Below are 19,301 nucleotides of genomic sequence, written 5' to 3'. Positions count from 1 at the left end.
CAAACTATCACCAAAGTCCTCCACAAAGAAGCTGAAAAGTGGACAGGATGTGACGGATAAGAGAGGCATTCACCCCAGACAAAAGGAAGGGAATCCAAAGAGGCTTCAGCAATAACTCTAGCAAGAATGATGAGGGTGAACAAGATAGTAGCCATGAGAATGGAGAGAACACACGAAAATTTGAGGAAGACAAAGAGAAAAAGAGGGTTCCTTTTCTTCATTTTCTTAAATATTTTTTCATTTTCCCATTGCTTCTCCTTCACCCTTGCAACTCAATACCCACCCCCCTTAACTCCTTCACAATAGAGACGTTCCCTACCCATCCCCATTCATCACTCCATCCCTCCTTTCACATGACCTGACTCTCAGGCCACAGGACACCAAGTGGATCCCAATCCAGGAGAAAGGGTTTTGATCCCAAGATCTGTGAATCCTAGGCCTCAGGCACTGTGATTTCAGCTCTTGGTAGCTTCTTCTAAATGTCTACACCGACCTCAGCAATCTCTACACAATTCTGCTGCCCTTCCTCAGCAAATTACTGAAAAAAAAAACCCATGTAAACTTTCACTACCACCATACTGTTCCAAGATGGCAGACCAAACCACAAATTGCCAAAGAGAGTCTCACATTATGTACTAGAGAGCCAAACTTAGTTAAAAATTATTAACTTCTCTGAAAGATAGCACAGACATCCCATATCAAGAGAGTGACTGGAAATAGGTACGTCCCCCGCCCCACTCTAAAATGAAACCATTTTGCATAGCTGTCAGATACAGGCCACACAGGAATTGGCCATCCACAGGTTAAAACACACACACACACACACACACACACACACACACACACACACACACACACACACACACACACACACACACACACACACACACACACACACACGATTTTTACTAGGTAGAAAAGTCAAATTCCCCAACTATTTTTATATGGCTAACGTAACTCTTAGCCTCTACCCCAGGAAACCCTGTGATCATCACCACCGATTTTCCCAGAAGAACCACATCACAAGTGAACCAGCCCTCTCACCTTGTACTACTAAAAGTTCACCAGGCTATAAGTACCATTCAGCAGCTTCTCTTTTTCAAGCCTGGAGAGGGCACAAGAACTGGTCAATTTCCTCAGCATTCCACTCCAAGGGTATTAACCTTACAGTCATAGCAAAATTTCATCGCACTGAATGTTCTCAAAACCAGGGAGCCCCCAGGGGAGTCTCTTAAGTCCTCATATTACAAGGAGAAATTTTCACCAGAAAGATACTTGTGGCATGGGATCTGACCACTTGTGAAACTCAACCAAATGGGTTCTGGTCTCCCAGGCCAGTTTCAAACTGCATGCAGGGGATGCAGATGGCCCGGCCAAGTGGGTGGGCTCTGATGACGTTCAAAAAACCAACTTCCATGCCCTAGAGCTTTGGGACCATTTCTTCCCACCTCATGCAGAAGTGCAAAATCCAATAAATGACCTCTTAAGTGCACTTGTGTGTGCACACATACAGGCACACACACACACTTAACCTTCTACAAGACCAACAGGAAGCAAAGGAGGCTGGGAAGATCTTCGGACACTTCCCCTTCCATCCCCCCGCAGAAAATCCTAACCTGTTTCATCTGATCATAAGTCCGACTCCACCCCAACTGTAGTCCAATTTTTTTTTTTAAGGGGACCTTGGTGGGATATGGACATGTGACAGACATCTCTCTTACAATCTTAAGAAACTCATCCAGGGAGAATGAACGATAGAGTAGAAAGCACTACAATGTGATGATCCTATCTTCACAAGAACATTTTCAACACAGGTTTATGGACCAGCCAAGGACCTCAAAGTACACACTGTCTTAATGGACAACACAAGCCCCCCCCATAAACACACACACGCACCTCCCTCCAAAAACATAATTTGGAAGATCCCTCCCTGGAAAGTAACCTAAAAATCTATTTCACCAAATTCTCACTCAAACACACCTTCTACTCCAAAACACAAGTTTCATATTTACTTTTCATTTTTCTTGGTTGTGGTCAACTTCTTCATAAACCAGCACCAAAGAGGCTCAGCCCCACCATCCTCCCAGGTGACTGCCCAATCAGAACATAAATCCCACATGGTTGAGCCCCGCATAACGCCATTTAATTCTCCAGATAGGTATCTACACTCTGCTGCATCATTATAACATTATGAAACACCATTCACCAAGTTAGACCACTGCTGGAGGAGAGTACGGGGCGAGGGCAGCAGGGAGGTGGGCAGGACAAAAAGAAAGGCAAGGAGAAAACAAAGACCACTGCCAGTTGGCTGTGTATTTGCTTTTGGTACTAAAGAAGTTCAAGTTATCCAACCCTGCAATTATCGCCAGGATTAAAAATTTGTTACTCACGTAATCATGAAAGGCTTTTGCTTCACTTGAATGTTCACAAGTGTCTCGCCTTTCAGGAGCTGCACAGTAAAGGTCCCAAAATACGCTGCAAGTTGAAAAATAAAATAAGATCAGGTTACTAATTATTACTTGTGTGCCCAACAGCAAGCGTACAATGCACGGTGCTAACAGCACCACGTCTCCCCAAGGCTCAATCCCACCTTCCCAGCCTTCACTGGGCATACTCAGCCTAACAACAAAATGGACCCAACCTCTTCTGACAGCCTGGCATTTGTAGTAAGAGTAATACCTCTCACCCATCAGACACCTACTATGTGCTGGAGGCCTCACGCCCATGACACTGCTTGTAACTACCACAGCACTGTAAGGTAGGTGATTTTATCCCCACGTTATACATGGGGCAACTGAAGCTCCAGCAGGTTAGGGTAACCCACCCACTGATGCCCAGATGGGAGACATGAATCTGGATGAGAATCCATGCCTGTCTCTTCTGTGCTCCGGTAACCACCCCCCACCTCCACCCAAAATGGCTGCACTTCATAAAAAGGTTAAATTGTCAAAGTCAGGACTATGACTCATATGCACAGCAAACTGGGTGACTCTGGCAATAAAGGGAATCTACAGGTTCTTCATCCCAGAGCCCACATCCCCATCTCCTGCCAGCCCACCCGACTCTCAACCAGGCCCTCCCCAAGGTGTTCTCATACAGAAACCATTCCCCCCCCCCGCCCACCAAAGAACATATATCAATTAACCAAAAGTTATGTTATGGATAACCAAGTATCTCGGTCTTTCACGTTGAAAGAGAGCCCTCCTCAGACAACCACCTGTCCAGCAAAAGGAGGGGGGCAGATTTCCCTGCCTAACCCCCCTCCTTGATTCTCGTATGGTCACCCCAACACTTTGCATTATGTGAAAACAGACATACAAGTCCTCTGTCAACCAGTAAAACCCTATACAAACACAGGGTAGCCACTGCTACCAAAAAGGGGCCTTAAAAACCCTCTCCAGGTCGGGAGCCCAAGGCCCAGGGATAGGAACCCGCTTGAAGGGTAAAACGTGCACCAGAGCGGAAGTCTGACTACCAGACCAGTGCTCCTGTCACCATCACAGACAGACAGCCCTGCCAGTCACCTGACAAGCACCTCACTCCAGGTGCGTGAAGAACGCAGCCTGGCCCTCTTCAGATCAGCTCCACCACTTCCTGCCACCCCAAAAGCCACGGTCGGTGTCAAATCACAGAGCCACCACTGCCTGCGCCCAGCACGACGCACTCTTAGTTCCCGGAGCTGAGATAAGGCTGGAGAAGTTGCGGGGGATTAAGGCTAGAACAGGATAATCGGGGACTTCTGCTGACTGCAGAGGGAGGCTCGAGAACATTTCTTTCTGTGCTCTGAGGCTGCACACATCTGACTAACTTCCTCCACACACTGAAGATTTCTAACACTACAAACTCCCCAGTCCCTTCTGAGTAACTTTTACTCAAAAGCCTAAATTTCTGCAAAATCCACGGTGGACAGACCCGCCAGCTCCAGCCCCACACTCCTCTCCAAAAGCCACCCCAGAAAACCTACCACCCACTCCTACAGACAGAATCCTTACACCACACCGAATGCCTCCAACTCCGCAGTTCCGAGGTTGGCAAAAGCAATTAAAACCTCATTTTTTCCGTGCAAGTTAGAACAGACACTTCATCCCCATGCATTTCAAAGACACTTGAAATAGTTACCCCAGTGAGCTGGCGGTCAGGTAAACGCGCTAAGATCCCAAGACAGGGCACTCCGTTTTCCTGAACTTCACCAAAATATCAAAAGCCACTCCGCTCTCTTTTCCTTTTGAAAAGAATGTCAAAGACTCCACCAATCGGTCCCACAAAACACCCAAGACTTACACTCACAGCAACTCCTTCCCGTTGACCCTAAGCCTCCCTCCTGCGGGCTGCAAACCGGGAGCACACCGGCGGTGGTCCCACCCGGACAGGGCCCAGGGGCCTGGGAGAGGGTCACAGACAAGAGAGAGCCCCCATCTACCAACTACAGGCCCTCTTCCAGATTCTCAGTAAAACGAAACTTGGTGGTTTTAGGGATACTTAGAGCAGTGGGGGGAGGGGGGAGGTCCAGTAGGTCTGAATCAGTATCTTTAAAGGAAGTGGCAGTCCCTTCTTGCTCTTTCTCAGGGTGCCTGGAAAAGGTCCCCATGGATTTCTCTCTCAAGGTTTTGAGCTCACAGAAGAAAAAGGAAGGGGTAGGCCAGTTGTAAAACAGACCTGGTGCCCCTCCACCCACCCCACCCCCACTCCCTCTAATTAAAGCAACGTGCAGAATTGACAAAAACCCATGCAGGTCTTTTTTTCAAGCCCATGCCCAGCGCCTCAGAGTGAGATATAAAAGTACAGTTTCCATGCAAACACCAGGCACGATTAGTAGGGTTCTCAACAGTGGGCAAAGAGGAGGCAGAAACTTAGGCACCGACCTCGTCTGCCCTTTTCCTCCGTTGCCAGTCCTGAGGGCCCCACAGCACCCTGCTCTATGCAACGTTGGGACTAAGGCATGGAGGGACCCGCTCCAGATCTCCCATCTTTGTTCACTTGAAGCCGGGGGCTCAGAACAAAACAAACACACACACAAAACTATCACACAAACTTACCACCACCACGAGTGCAAAAACCCAGGCGGTTCTCCCAACGTGATGTTTTTTTCCCATCGAATCTAGAAAGGAGAGAGCAGAGACAGCTTAGAGGAGCAGAGAGAAGGGGTGGGCTAGGGGCTTCCCAGAGCCAAAAGGCTGTGAAGACCAACTAACAATAAATGCCAAAAGGTGATAAAAATTCAAAATGGTGGCCACAGTGGCTGCTCCAGAAAACAAAGGCTTTAAGAAGAGTGAGGAGGAGGGGTGTCAAGAAATTGGATGATGGGGGGAGTTCCACTCACCTCCGACAGGAAGGTCTGTGCAGATTTCTGTGCTCCTACGTGCAGTAAATATTCGTAGACGTATAAAGCTAACCTGGAAAGTGGGTAGCAGGCACAGAGAGAGAGAGAGAAAGCGTCAGACCACACCGGGCGCTCGCTCCTGGACCTTGCCAGTTGGCCTCCAAGCCTGTCCTCCAACCCTGTCCGTGCTGTCCCATTGTGGCCCCAACCAGAGGTGAGCAGCTAGCTCGGTCCTGCCTGGGGCCACGGGTACGAGCAGTTAGGGGGTGGGTATGAGGAAACGCGTTTACTTCAAGCCGCGAGGGCTGGAGAGCAGCCCCCGAACTTGAACTTCCAAGTAGCGTCGGGACCAAACCCACCTAGGTCTCTCAAACTCGCAAGCAACCCAACCCCCCGAGCCTCGCTCCTTTTCCCGATGCACTCCTTGCCACCGACCCACCCTCTCCCCACGTTTGAGAGTCCGGGGAGACTCAGTCCTGGACTCTGGAGTGCTCCGCGAGCTCTGGAGAGGGCAGTAAAGCACCGCCCTCACCACCTCCCCCCAAAACAACTGTCCCCCAAGCCTAGGGCCAAGCCGGCGCCGCCGTCCCTGCCCAGCTCGGCGCCCCGGAGGGCGCGGGGCCGGCGGCGAGGCCAAGGGCAGGGAAGGGAGAGCGCTCTCGGCCGAACAAAGCCCCCGGCACGCACTCCTCACGCCGCGGGCGGACAAAAGGAGCCTTCGGGGCTGCAGAAGCCACGCGCCCCCTGCCCGCGCCCGGTGGGCAAAGTGCCGTCAGCGCGGCGAGCGCCCCGGCTGGAGCGAGCGCCCAGGCTCGCTCGCGGGACCTCGTCCATCCCTCACCGCGGGCCCCCGCGCCCGGCACGCCCCAAGGCCACCAAGTGCCCCCTCCCCCGGCGGCGCCCCCAGACCCCAACCTCCGCCGGCTCCCAACAATGGGCTCTCCCACGCCGCCCGCCGCGGCCTCGGGAAGGGACCAAGCAGGCGGCGCCGGGGCCCGGGGCTCAGCAGCCCCCGCCCGCCCACCTGCCTCCCACCACCCGTCCGCAGCCCGGCAGCGGCGCGGCCGCCACTTGGAAAATAGGGCTTACTTTTCCCGAGCCTGCCCGTCCGAGGGCACCGCCGAGCCTTTGCCTTTGGCAAACATGGTTTGCAGAGAAGAGGGCGCCGAGCTTCGCCGCCGCCGCCGCTGCTACCGCTCCGGCTGCTCCCGAGCTGCCCCCTCGCTCCCGGCCCCCTCCCCGGCGTTCGCTCGCTCGCTCGCTCGCGCTCTCCTCGCCGCGCTCCCCTCCCTCCCCCCCAGGCGCTGGCTCCGCGCTCTTTCCAGCTGTCAAAGCGTCAGCCCCGGCCGCGGCCCCATCGCCCTGGAACTCCTCCCGCGCCGGCTCGGCCTGGGGTGCCGGTGCCGCCGCCGCCGCCGCTCTCCCGCCGGCCCGGCTGCCCACTGGCTCGCTCGCGCGCCCGCCCGGCTCCGCCTGCGCCTCCCTCAGCGCCTCCGGCACCGCCGCCGCCGCTGCCGCTGGTCTACTTGGAGCTCAACCGAACGTGGCTACCCGGGCGAGGGAGCAAGGCGGGCGTCAACGTCCCGTGATTGATATGCGCCTCGGCCAATAGGCGCGCGGGGGAGGGGCCGGGGCGGCCCGGGAGGGACGCCCTGTCAGCGCCCGACCGCGGCAGTCCCCGCTGCGGCCGCCACCGAGGAGCCGCTATTCCTGCTCCTGCGGGCCAACGGGGTGGGGGGGGCCGGGGGCGCGAGCCTCCGTTTTCTCTAGATGTGGGGAGGGGACACGAATCGGGACAGGGAAGATCTAGTCCCCTGGCCCCCCGCGAGAAGAGGGTCCGACGGGCGCTCTCCGCGGCTTGGACCGCTGGGGAGTGGGGGGGGTGGCGCTGCGGCGTAGTCTGAGGGGAGGGGGCGCGGACCCCTGAGCGGAGCACCGTCGGCTCCCCCCCGCCACGTCCCTTTCCCTTATCTGCCCCTCACCTCCCCCAGCCTCAGCCCTGCGCCGGCCCAGCCCTTATCTCCCCTCCCCCTCGCCTGCCCTCCCCTTGGGCTCCGACCTCGGCCCCCTCCCCAGACTCCCACCCGTCCACCCCTTGGCCGCCCCGCCCCCGGTCCTCCCTCTCGCCCAGTCTGGCTTCGGAGCGCCGGGCCCGGGGCTCCACGCTGAGAACTGGGCGGCTCGATCCGGCGCCGAGCCGCGAGGCTGCTCCTTTACTAGATCATTAAAATACTTTGGAAAACCCCAAAGTGGAGTCGCGCGAAAATGGCCCTTGGACTGCTTTGGGGAGCCTGGGGGAAGGGACTGAGGACTTTGGCTAAGAGAACGGAGAGTGATTGCTCCCAAATTTCCAAGGTCTGCCCGCCCTAGCAAGTTAGCCCCTCGGCTTCTCCACGAGAGATGGTGCCATTCCGGGGTAGGGGGGCGTCACCTGGGCGCCCCGCTATGCGGAATGCGCGCCACAGAAATCTGCGAACTTCAAATAAATGGAGCTAAATTGGGGAGCGGGGGACGAGAGTCAGGCGTGGGGGGAGGGGAAGCTTCCATTGTCAGTGACCCAGGTGTACAATGGGAAATTGAGGGGGGGGCTGGCAGAGTGACCCAGCTATTTGCTGCTGACTCCTTTCTGCCCACGGCGAGAACCCGAGGACACACTGAGTGTACCTCATTAGAGACTCTTTAAGACGAGAAACCAACCAAACGGGAAGACTCCCCCATTTTCAGACTGTTTTTAGAGCGCGGTTCTCTTTAAATGTGATAAAACACTGTCGGCACTGTCTCTTTAAAAGAGTCAAGCAGAAAAAGCTGTGTAAGCGCTGATTGGCTGCCTGTTTGGATACATCTTTAGGGGAGCCTTGAAACTGTTAGCCTAGGTTGATTTTTTTTTTTTTAACAGCGCTGTTCCAATAAACAAGTAACGCCCCTCCCCCTAACATGCCTCGCACCAAACAATTAAAGGATAGGTCAGTGTCCTGGGGAAACACGTTTCAAGTAGGAAAACTCAGAACTAGATTCAACAAAATCAAGTATAATTCACTACCATTAAAGTTTGCTTATTTTGATTTGTCGAAGAGAGAAAAAGGGGCTTTAAAAAGAAATGCCCCGCAGCAAACGGATCTGCATTGGTTCAGGAAGGAGACTCTGGGTGCATTTTTGGAATAATGTTCTGCTCAGTGTAGCAGCCTCCCTAAATTAGAATATAGCCAGGCCCTACCACCGCTTCTGGACGCGCTGTGTTCTCTGTTGGGACCTAGCGCTGGAAGGGGAAGGGGGCAGAAAAAGGAAAACTGAACCCTAGTCTCTGGTTGTCTGTGCTAGCTCCCAGTTTAAAGGTTGTTTTGTGAATGAGAGAAGCATGGAGGTTGGGAGGGAGTTGAAATACAACGATAGGGGAGAGAAGGAAATAATTACAGTTATTTTTTCCCCCAGGCGTTTTAATTTAATAGGGCTAACTTAAGGTACCTTAGAGCCCACACTAATTAGATTGGCCTGCTCATACCCTTCCCCTGGACTTCTATTTTTGATGGGCTAGGAATGGCCAGGAATGGCTTGTCAACAGCCTGACTCACAAGAAGCCTGACTCATCTTGGGTCTGCAAGGCCCACAAATTATGAGTGTCATGAGTGTGGGTTAGGTCCCAGCTCAAGGAAAACACTGCCCTTCTCTGGCCCTACTGCATCACAGCTCTACCAAGTTGGCCATGCTGTGTCAGAGTTAGGGCTGCAACACAGGTATATCTGTTTGTGCATCATTTTCCTCATCTGTCAAATGGGAAGGGGAATCTTTAATATCTCTTGAGAGTCTGATGTTCTATGATGCTAAGAGTTCCTTTCTATAGTTTTCTTTCCCCACACCCCACCCTGAAAACTGGACAAGCACCTCCTTTCCGAGCAGGTGTGGCATGCATTTGGGGAACCTGTGCCAGGCTCTCTGTCCTTGTGGTCTTCCCTTTGCTGGGGCTTGACCCAGAATGTTGGTAGGTTCATGGTGGACCTAAAAGAGATAGTGGGAGGGCCCAGGCCGAGCGAGAAGGGAGGGTGCCATAACCTCCCAGCCTGCTGGACAGAGGGGAGCTGATGGGTTCCCAGAAAGTAGGACCACTGAGCAGCCCCAACTAGGTGTGCAGTTGCTAGCACAGTGATCCAAAATGCGGTCAGATCAGAAGCAAACACCCTACCCCAGAAGGGCACTTTCTCTGGAGAAGCCAAGTGACTAACATGATAGGCGGGCAGACCTGGGAAATTTGGGTGCAATCACTCTCTCTTCACTTACCCCAAGTCCCCCACCCATTCCCCCAGGCTATCTTTCCCCACTGGATCCCCAATCCCCACCTTCCACACCCCATCCCCACATCTTCTGGCCCTGGAGAGCCTCCCACCCCAGCCCCCTTCTTTGCTCATTCTTTAAGGCTTGCATCCCCTCCAATGCCTCCTCCATAAAATCCTCCCGGCTTTTCACTCCTGGAGTAAAACCCATCCCTCTAACCCTCTGCTTGCTCTCATTTTGCTTGAACCTCCAGAATAGCTCTCCATTCATTCTGCCCATTGTTGTGGCCATTTGTTTACTGTCTGTCTCCCCAGCCAGAGGTGGTTGGGGGGCTGGGCGGGCAGGAACTAGCTCTGAGTCATCTGTGTGTCTCCAGCACCCAGCACAGGTTCAGTACCTGTGTGCAGTTAGCACTCCATGTACGCACCAGGGGCTACGGGGAACAAGAAAGGAAAAAGTGAGCTCATCCCCAAAGTAGCTCTGGGACGGGTAAGGAAATAAGAAATGCACACCAACAACAATAAGATTAGATAAGGCCACACCCCCAGCTCAGCCCCACAGCCTAAACTATAGCAGCTTGCAACTACTGTACTTTCAGTTCCCAGAATACACCAAGCTATTTTACACATCCACCCTATACTCATTCTTTCTTCCTCTCCCTCTCTCTCTCTATTCCTCCCTCCCTCCCTTCTTCCCTCTTTCCTTCCCTTCCTTTTTTTTCTTTTAGGACATGTTTGTTGAGCATCTACTATGTACCAAGCACTGTTCTAGGCACTGGGTAATAATCTAGCAGAAATCCTTACGCCATGTTGCTTACACTGGTGTGAAATCCTCTGCCCTAAAGGCTCTTCCTGTGACAGACTTCTAATATTCTAAAATCCAGCCTGGGAAAGCCTTCCCAGGAAGCCATCTCTGGGCTCCTGGTCTGGGCTAGGAATCCCCTAGTGGCCCCTCTGCCTCTCCCTGACCATGACCTATTGCTGTTGGCCTCTGTGCATGGGTGTGGTCCTGTGTGCATTTCCCCCAAGGGAATGTGAGCACCTCTCCTCCGGGTCAGAGAATGATCATCATTCACCTGTGGACCTCCAGTGCACAGCAACAGTGGTGAAAGGAACAGAACAAGTGAGTACCTGAGTGACCAGAATGTGGAGGGACAGGCAGGTGGGGTGGAAGAGGGGAAGGAGAGGTGAATTACAAGTTTAGGCTAAGATGACCACTCCTTCACTCAGGTGCCAGAAACTGGGGGGCAGAAATCCTGGGCTCTGGGATCAGGTTGGTGGGGGCCAGGCCTCCAGAAGGTGGCACTTAAAGGAATGAGGCTTCAGGTCCATGGGCTCAACCCAGGAGGTTGTGCTTGCCAAGAATGCCAGAGGATCCCTTTTCTTCTCCCTGGTTTGCAGCTCTGTTTCTGTGTTCCCCACAGCTGCTGGGAGTCTGGGGGCTGCCCCACTGTCCTCCACACCACGCCCAGGGACGTTCGAATGGATGCTGAGCACGCAGCCCAGCCCCTTCCTGCCCGCTGGGTCCTGGGATTTTGAGGAGGCACCTCAGGTCAATACCTTGGGTAACTCTGCCCAGGGAGGCTCAGGCCCAGGCTGGTCAGCCCCAGTTTTAGCAGAAGTTTCCTCAAGGGCATTGGGGGCTTCCATGGGAGGAGTGCAAAATCCAGGGCCTGGAGACTTGGCTTCGGCCTGGCTCAGGGCCTCGCTGGTGGACCTTGGGCAGATGATATTCTGTCTCTGAGTCTGTCTGTGAAATGAGGATGTTAAATGAGGGAACTGACGAGGAATCCTTTGCTGGGCTGTCCGTAAGTGTTGGCCGAGCCCACGGTTCTGACACCTCTGGACAATGGAGAGTCACTACTGTGAAGGTTGTGTGGAGGCTCTGAGGAGGTAGTAATTGGGGTAACATTTTGTAACTCGAAAAAGATGATTACTCCTGATGTTATAGCATAGCAGAGCCAGCAAACAGAGAGGTTCTCAGGAAGAAGGAAGAGGATTTAAGTTTAGAATCAAATGTGTTTTTACATCTTCTGATGATGCCTTCTGATGTCCTGAGCCACGTTGTAGCAAAATGGGTTTTAGGCAATTTCTTGGATGGGTTTAGTTCTGTCTAGAAAGTACCTACTATGTGCTGAGCCCTGAGTCAGGGACACTGACTGGGAAGTACAAAAATATACAAAGCAAGTTCGTGCCAGGGATGGCTAGGGCGAGGACGCTGACACTCTGCCCCTTCCCCGGTTCCTGCTACACCTCCCTCACCTCCTGTCCAGAATGCCCCAGCCTGGAGTTCATTCTCATGAACTCAAGGAGAAGTCTCCATGGAGGGTCTAGGTCCGGGCAGCTGAAGAGTGTGGTAGGTAACGGTCATCAGGACAAGGGTCATTTTGTCACTGGGAAGGGACAGCCCTCGCCCGCGGTGATGGTGGTTAGTAAGATGAACAAAGATGAGTAGATGAGAGCAGCGATTAACCAAAAGTGGATAGAAACTGGAGAAAGAGAACGCCTCAAAAAATTGCTGAGAGCTAAATTAATTGAACGTGTCTGGAAGGATCGGTAGAAGGCACACTGTAAAGAGGTAATGAAAGAAAAAGGACTAGAACACGTTACTGTTGATGACCTGGTGGCTGAAATCACACCAAAAGGCAGAGCCCTGGTACCTGACAGTGTAAAGAAGGAGCTCCTACAAAGAATAAGAACATTCCTTGCTCAGCATGCCAGCCTTTAAGATTGAATTAGAGGGCTTCCCTGGTGGCGCAGTGGTTGAGAATCTGCCTGCCAATGCAGGGGACACGGGTTCGAGCCCTGGTCTGGGAAGATCCCACATGACGCAGAGCAACTAAGCCCGTGCGCCACAACTACTGAGCCTGAGCTCTAGAGCCCGCGAGCCACAACTACTGAGCCCGTGAGCCACAGCTACTGAAGCCCGTGCGCCTAGAGCCCATGCTCCTCAACGAGAGAAGCCACCGCAATGAGAAGCCCACGCACCGCAACGAAAAGTAGCCCCTGCTCTCTGCAACTAGAGAAAGCCCACGCGCAGCAGCGAAGACCCAACGCAGCCAAAAATAAATTAATTAATTAAAAAAAAAAGATTGAATGAGATTGTGTTGTTTTGTGGTTTTATTTCTGAAAGTAAAACTCTGTCCAGTCCCGTGACAGGGTTCCTCCCTGCCTCCTCCACCCTGCCTTGGACCAGCATGTCTCTGTTTTCACTCACCTGCCATACCTTTGCCCCTGCTATTCCCTTTTCCTGGGACACTTTCCCTCAGATCAAGGCTTCCCTCATTCCTTTACTGCCTCTAGGTCCTTGATCAAACATCACTGGAACCCTCCCTAAAGCACCTCTGTGGAATGGCTCCTGTCCCCACTCCTTATCCTGTTCTATTTTTCTCCATAGCAACCATTACCACCTGACATATGTTTGTTTATTTTTTTCTTACTATTTCCCTCATTAGAATTTAAGCACTGTGCATGGGAGTTTTGTTTTTGTTTTTGTTTTGCATGCATGGGAGTTTTATCCCCACTTTTAGAACAGGTTCTCAATAAAAATGTCTTAAGTGTTGAATAAAATAATTCACTTGGGCTTCCCTGGTGGCGCAGTGGTTAAGAATCCGCCTGCAGTGACATGGGTTCAATCCCTAGTCGGGGAAGATCCCACCCGCTACGGAGCAGCAAAGCCCGCACGCCACAACTACTGAGCCCACGCACCGCAGCTACTGAAGCCTGCGCACCTAGAGCCCATGCTCGGCAACAAGAAGCCACTGCAATGAGAAGCCTGCGCACCGCAACGAAGAGTAGTCCCCGCTCCCCATAGAGAAAGACTGCGAGCAGCAGCGAAGACCCAGCGCAGGCAAAAAAAAAAATGGTGGGAGGCATTTAAACTAGCCCAGTGTGTGTATGTGTGTGGCGGGGCGGGGGATGAAGTGGGAGGTGGTCAGAGAAAGCTGGAGGGGGCCAAGTTTGAGTGGGAGTTAGGCAGTGGGAGGCAGGTGTAGGATGTGTTTCAGACAGAAGGGACAACATTCATTAATTCATTCAGCTGACGCTGGACCATTCAGGGCCTTGGGTGTCATGCTAAGAAGTTTGGTCTTTGTCCTGCCGGCAGGGGCTTTAACCAGGGGGTGACCTATTTCTGCTTCAGAAAGAGCCCTCAGGGGGCCATTGTGGAAGAGCCAAGCGCGGAATGCAGTGAGGGACCCAGCCGCAGCTTCGGTGAGGGGTGCTAGGCCAGCGAGGTAGAGAGAAGCTGATGGATGGGAATCTCCTGGGCTCGGTAGCTGACAGGATGTGAGGGAGCCGAAAATGACTCCTATGCTTCTGGCGTGGGTGACGGGGCTTCCAGTCAGGGAGTCCAGGTGGGGGAGCAGGTCTGTGGGTGGGGGAGTATGAAGAGCGCAGTCTGGGATGTGATGAGTTTGAAAAGCCCATTGGATGTCCAGATGGAGACATCCAGGAGACAGGTAGGTAACGAGCCTGGAGTCCCGGAGAGCAGCCTGCCCCGACGATGTAGCTGGGAGAGTCATCAACATCTGGAATTTAGATTCAGGCCTGGAAGGGTAGCTAAGGTGATCCGGGCATAACCTGTCAGGAAGAAGACTGGCGTGGTGCAAACCGTGCGGACCTCGGAGCATCCGCAGTCCCGATGCTCCTGAAACCCGCTCCTACCACAGTTTCAGGAATGCAGCTCTCTCCTGATTTCCTTCCTTCCCCTCTGACTGTTGCTCCTGTTATCCTCTGAAGGATTCTTTTTTCTCCAGCCTCCTCTCAAAATTTTATTAGTCAGGCTATTGCTAATCCAATGTTACATAACAAAGAGCCCCCTTATCTCAGTGGCTTATAATAAAAGCCGTTTATTTCTCACTCACAGGTCCACAGTCAACTGGATGGCTCTGCTTCAGGGTGCAGTTCGAACCTACTCCGTGGGTCTCCCCTGCCCGGACCCAGGCTGAGGGGCAGAGGCTGCCTGGCATGATTTTTTTAGAGTGGGTGAAAAGAGCACCAGGAGCCAAGCCAACCCATGCAAGCATCGCATCTCCTCCCAAGTCACATGGCCAACCCCAGCCTCCGTAGGGAAGGGAAGAGTGTGCCTCCCACAGAAAGGGGGTGGATGTTTGCGAAACAGAAACACAGTCTACCGCAAATGAGCATCTCTCAGGCTCTGTCCTTGACCTCTTTCTCGCTGGGCACGTTCAGCCATGCACATGGCATGGACCACACCTAACCTCCGTGATGATGACTCTTGAATCTGGCCCAGAGCTTTTTCTCAGCACCGTGTCTGTGTAGTTACAAGGCATTCCCACCTGGATGTTCCTCAGGTGCCTCAAGGTCCAAGTATCCAGAACCGCACTCCTTCTTTCTCCCTATCTGGTTCCTGTTCAGCACCTATTTCTGTACACCACACCAGCACCTGGGCCAGAACCCTGAGTGGATCTCTGCTCCTTGTCTTCCTCACCCCCAGCCAATACCAGGGTTGGTCAGCTGTATCTAATAAGCACCCCACGTTCTGTCCGCTCCCCCCAGCCCCTCCCTGCACTGTCATCACTGCAGTCGAGCCCTGGATTACAGCCCCCGGTGGCTCTCCCTGCCTTCAGACTCTCCCCCAACCATCCGCCCTCTCCTTGACAGCCAGAGGGATGCGTTTAAGGCATAGATGTGGCCATGGCACCCTCCTGCTTAAAACTCCTCAGTGCTTAAAACTCTTCATCTCATGCAGGATGAAGCCCAAGGTCCTCAGTAAAAAGTTCAAGGTCCTAGGGCTTCCCTGGTGGCACAGTGGTTGAGAGTCCGCCTGCTGATGCAGGGGACACGGGTTCATGCCCCGGTCCGGTGGGCCCGTGAGCCATGGCTGCTGAGCCTGCGTGTCCGGAGCCTGTCGCTCCGCAACGGGAGAGGCCACAACAGTGAGAGGCCCGCGTACCGCAAAAAAAAAAAAAAAAAAAAAAAAAACAGTTCAAGGTCCTTCACGATCTGGCTCCTGTCTCCCTCTGCAGCCCGTCGCTTACCAGTGTCCTGGGCACCAGGGGTAGACGTGATCCCCGGGACTTTGCAGCCTATGCGGGCAGCAGACAACTCCACTGGTACTTATGATACAACATGGCAAGTGTCACAACGGAGGATACAGGCATTTTACATATTACAGTGGTGCTCAGCTGGTCTGGGGGGTCAGGGACGATGGCCTGGAGGAGGTGGCCTTCCTTGGACCCCAATGGGAGTGGACAAGCACTCTCAGGGAGAAGCTGGAGATGGAGCTCTGAGGAGCACCAGCAGGTCTGATGAAAGAGGAGCTGGTGAAGGAGGCTGAGGAGGCCTGTCCAGAGGGGCCAGTGGGGAAGAAGCCTGGGGAGGGGTGCCAGGGAAGACAGTGCTGCAGGGAGGATGTTGAATGCCTGACAGTGGTTGAGTAGCAGAGTGCATGAACATGGCTTTCAGACAGCACTCTGCAGAGGGCATGGTGGGCTGGTGAGAGCAGCCTTAGGGGAGCGATGGGGGCAGAAGCCAGATCATGGCGATGGACACGTGGGAGCGGAGACAATCAGTGCAGACTACTCTTCCAAGAAGTTTGGTTGTGAGGGATAAGAGACAGACTAGCACCTCTGGGTAAGGAGCTTTGCTGTATTTGGGTTGAAGACAGGAGAGACTAGACCTGTGTAAATGCTGATTGGAAGGATGGAGTAGAGTGGGAGAGGCCAGAGGTCCTGAGTGGAGGTCCAGGATGACGTTAGAGCAAAGTCCCTAAGAAGATGGCAAGGTAGCAGCAAACACAGATGGGAACCTCTCTGGGAATGAGATGAGGAGACTGGGCCTGGGCCCTCGAGGTACTTACCGTCTAGTGGAGGGGGCTTTGCAGAGGACCTAAGCTTGGAGCTGGGGCTTTGAAGTTTGAGTAGGAGTTTGCTAGGCAGCCCAGCAGTGGTAAAGGGATTCCAGGCAAGGGAGCAGCATGATGCCGAGGACAGCTAACAGGTCAGAGTGCCACAGTTGGTTCGGGAGTTTGAGGGGGTGGCATGGTGCAAGGACGGGACACCGGGGAGCTTCGGCACCTTCTGCATTGACTTTGTGAGAGCCTGGGAACTCGGGGCCCAGTGTAGTCACCCGTGGACCCTGAAGGAGGCCAAGGACTGTGTCCTGTTCACCTCTGTGCTGCCCAGGACCTAGCTTACATGTGCGTTGAGTGAACAAAGGATCTGTGCTCAGACAGAATACGTCCAGCCTGAGGGTGAGTGTTGTGTAGACCACAGGCTTTCCTCATCTGAGTCATTCATGACTCTGGGCCGGGGCACCCAGTGAGCATTCAGTCAATGTCCCTGGGAGCCACCCTTCCCGTGGGGTCAGCCCCTGGGGCACTGAGGACTCCAGAGCCCACAGATGAAGGAGGGTGTGGTGGCTGCCCTCTTCCCCAGCTATCTGGGACACTCAGAGCAGAGCTCTCCAGCTCATTCTCCCATTCTGAGCTCCGTTTCCACGGAAACAGACATCAGCAACTGTCAAAGTCCCGGCTTTCAAACACGGGTCTCTTCCAAAACTTACTCTCACGTGATTCATAGACTCCACGGTGGTAGCAGCCCACCCTCCACCGCTCTGTGAGGAGGAGCGCCAGGCGTCACGGGCAGAGCCAGACTCAAAAACGGGGCCCTGGCTCCCAGGTCAGCACTCTGTCCTTTGTCTAGCGCTGGCCCCAACCCAGGAAGCCCAGCAGCCCTCCTGCCTCATTAGCCTGGGCCTCAGTTCACCCATCCATCCGTATAATGAGAAGATAGTACCTGAAGTCCACACGTGCTTGTTGGGCATCTCAGGGTCAGACTGGGATCCTGACCCTAGAGCAGCCCACAGTCTCCAAGGCTGATGTCACTGGAACCCGAGATCTGCTTCCTGCTCACTGAGGGCTGGGGACCTGCCCCCAAGCACACTGGGAGTGGGGAGGGGAGCACAGAGCAGGCTAGCACGAGAAAGGCTTCTCGGCACTGTCCACTGGGCTGTGCCCTCTCCTCCCTTGGAATGCTGTCCGTCCACCCGCACTCCCAGCCTACACCTTCACGTCCCTCTGCTCTGTCTCTGTCTTGCGGTCCACTGCTCTCTCCACCTCTGCACTCCTATCCTCTGTGCCTCTTCTGTCTCTTGGTCTCTCCATACAGTTGCCTCTTGGTCTTTCTGTGGGCTTCTCTGGGCTTTTATCTGTCTCTCTGGGTTTCTTTATTTCTCCCACTAGAGAGACCCACGAGGACAGGGTTTTTTCTTTTGTCCATTGTTGCATCCACAATGCCTAAGGCAGCACCTGGCACGTAGTAGGTGCTCAGCAAACATTTGTCGAATGAATTATCTTTTTATATGTCTTTTTTTTTTCTCTCTCTCTCCCTTGCTGCTTATCTTTTCCTCCTCTCTCTGTCCTCCCTTGGCCCAGCTACTGTTGTTGTGTTTCTTTTAACTTCTGCTTCTCTCTTTTTCTGTCTTTGTCTATCTCTTTTGCTCAGTCTCTCTCATTCTCTCTCTCCCTCTCTCCCTGTTCTGCCTCGCAGTTGCTGCCAGCCTCCCTCTCCCTCCCTCCCTCTCTCTCTCTCTCTCTCTCTCTCTCTCTCTCTCTCTCTCTCACACACACACACACACACACACACACAACCATCTGTGGCATTCTTTCCTGTAAAAGTTTCCTAGGTTGATGTGGGTTTAGGAAGTCTAACTTTAAGCTTTCAGCTTCAACCCTCAGATAGCTGCCTACACACATTCCCCCCACCCCCAATTACCATGATAAACAGGACCAGGCACTGGGGCAGCTGACAGCAAAACCGGGAGGTCAGCGATTTGTTTCTATTGCCTTCACCTGGCTCCTGAGTCACTGTCTTCCTCTGCCCAGTGCCCCTCCTGACCAGTGAGACCCTCCCAGGGCTGAAAGACTGCCCCTCCCAGTAATGCGCTGTAGGGAAAGGTTCTGAGGCAGCCACTCACTGCTCTGTGTGACCCCAGTCACCACCAGCCTTCTTCAGAGGCCGGTCTAAAAGTTTCTTCTTGGGGGCCTGGAGGAAGACAACGGTTTTGCCCCAGGAAGAGGTGTTTTAGGCCGCTAGAAGCATGAGGGAACAGTGTGTGGTGGGTTCAGAGAAAGAGGCCGTATACCCCTAGGTAACCAGCCTTGTAGACAGCCCCTACTTGAGAGATAGTGGGATGTGGTGGAGGAACACCCCGTGGAGTCCCACAATAGATCTGGTTCAACCTCAGCTCTACCCCTTCTTCTCTGTGTGGCCTTGGGCAAACTACTTGACCTCTCTGAGTCTCTGTTTCCTCATTTGGAGAATGGGGGTCAGGATACCATCCTTTTGGGGTGAGATTTAGAGTAAAGTATATCAAGCACTTCACATATAGTACATGCTCAGTGAATACCATTTCCACTTCTCTCTTAGGACACAGGATATGCCAAAAAAAAAAAAATGGAGTAAAGATATATGAAATATGTGCTATGCTGGGAGTAAAGGCCGGTCTTATGTGGTTAAGAGCTCCAACTTTGGGGTCAGAGAGGCCTAAGTGTGAGGCCTCGTTCTGCCCCTTACTGCTGTGTCATTGACCTGCTGTAAGCCTGGGGTTCCTCGTCTGTAAAATAGAGGTTGTCACACCAACTCTTTAGGTTTGTTGCAGGATTAAATGAGATAATAGCTCTAAGTGCTTGGCCAAGTACCTGGCCTGCTGCGTGATCAGGAACTATTAGATGATACTAATTTTCCAAATGT

At 53.3% G+C, this 19,301-nt stretch overlaps 1 protein-coding gene and 1 pseudogene across 12 annotated transcripts in view; one reads left to right on the top strand and one right to left on the bottom strand.

Moving 5' to 3' along the window:
• Positions 1-6,586, bottom strand: part of SSBP3 (single stranded DNA binding protein 3) — a 163,490-nt gene extending 156,904 nt beyond the window's left edge. For 2 of the 12 annotated variants that reach the window (XM_060139973.1, XM_060139976.1), the window contains exons 1-4: positions 6,410-6,572; positions 5,321-5,393; positions 5,037-5,098; positions 2,391-2,475 (exon numbers count right to left, since the gene is read on the bottom strand). In XM_060139973.1, coding sequence (XP_059995956.1) covers positions 2,391-2,475; positions 5,037-5,098; positions 5,321-5,393; positions 6,410-6,465 — 276 coding nt within the window. In that variant the 5' untranslated portion in view covers positions 6,466-6,572. Of the gene's footprint in view, positions 1-2,390; positions 2,476-5,036; positions 5,099-5,320; positions 5,394-6,409 lie in introns of those variants that run through there. The other 10 variants (XM_060139966.1, XM_060139969.1, XM_060139967.1 and 7 more) reach the window with 10 other exon arrangements.
• Positions 6,587-12,007: 5,421 nt separating this feature from the next.
• LOC132516179 (transcription and mRNA export factor ENY2-like) lies at positions 12,008-12,318 on the top strand (annotated as a pseudogene).
• Positions 12,319-19,301: the final 6,983 nt, after the last annotated feature.

This window comes from Lagenorhynchus albirostris, chromosome 2, assembly GCF_949774975.1.
Source record: "Lagenorhynchus albirostris chromosome 2, mLagAlb1.1, whole genome shotgun sequence".
Classification (NCBI taxonomy): domain Eukaryota; kingdom Metazoa; phylum Chordata; class Mammalia; order Artiodactyla; family Delphinidae; genus Lagenorhynchus; species Lagenorhynchus albirostris.
This window is presented reverse-complemented; position numbering and strand designations above follow the sequence as displayed.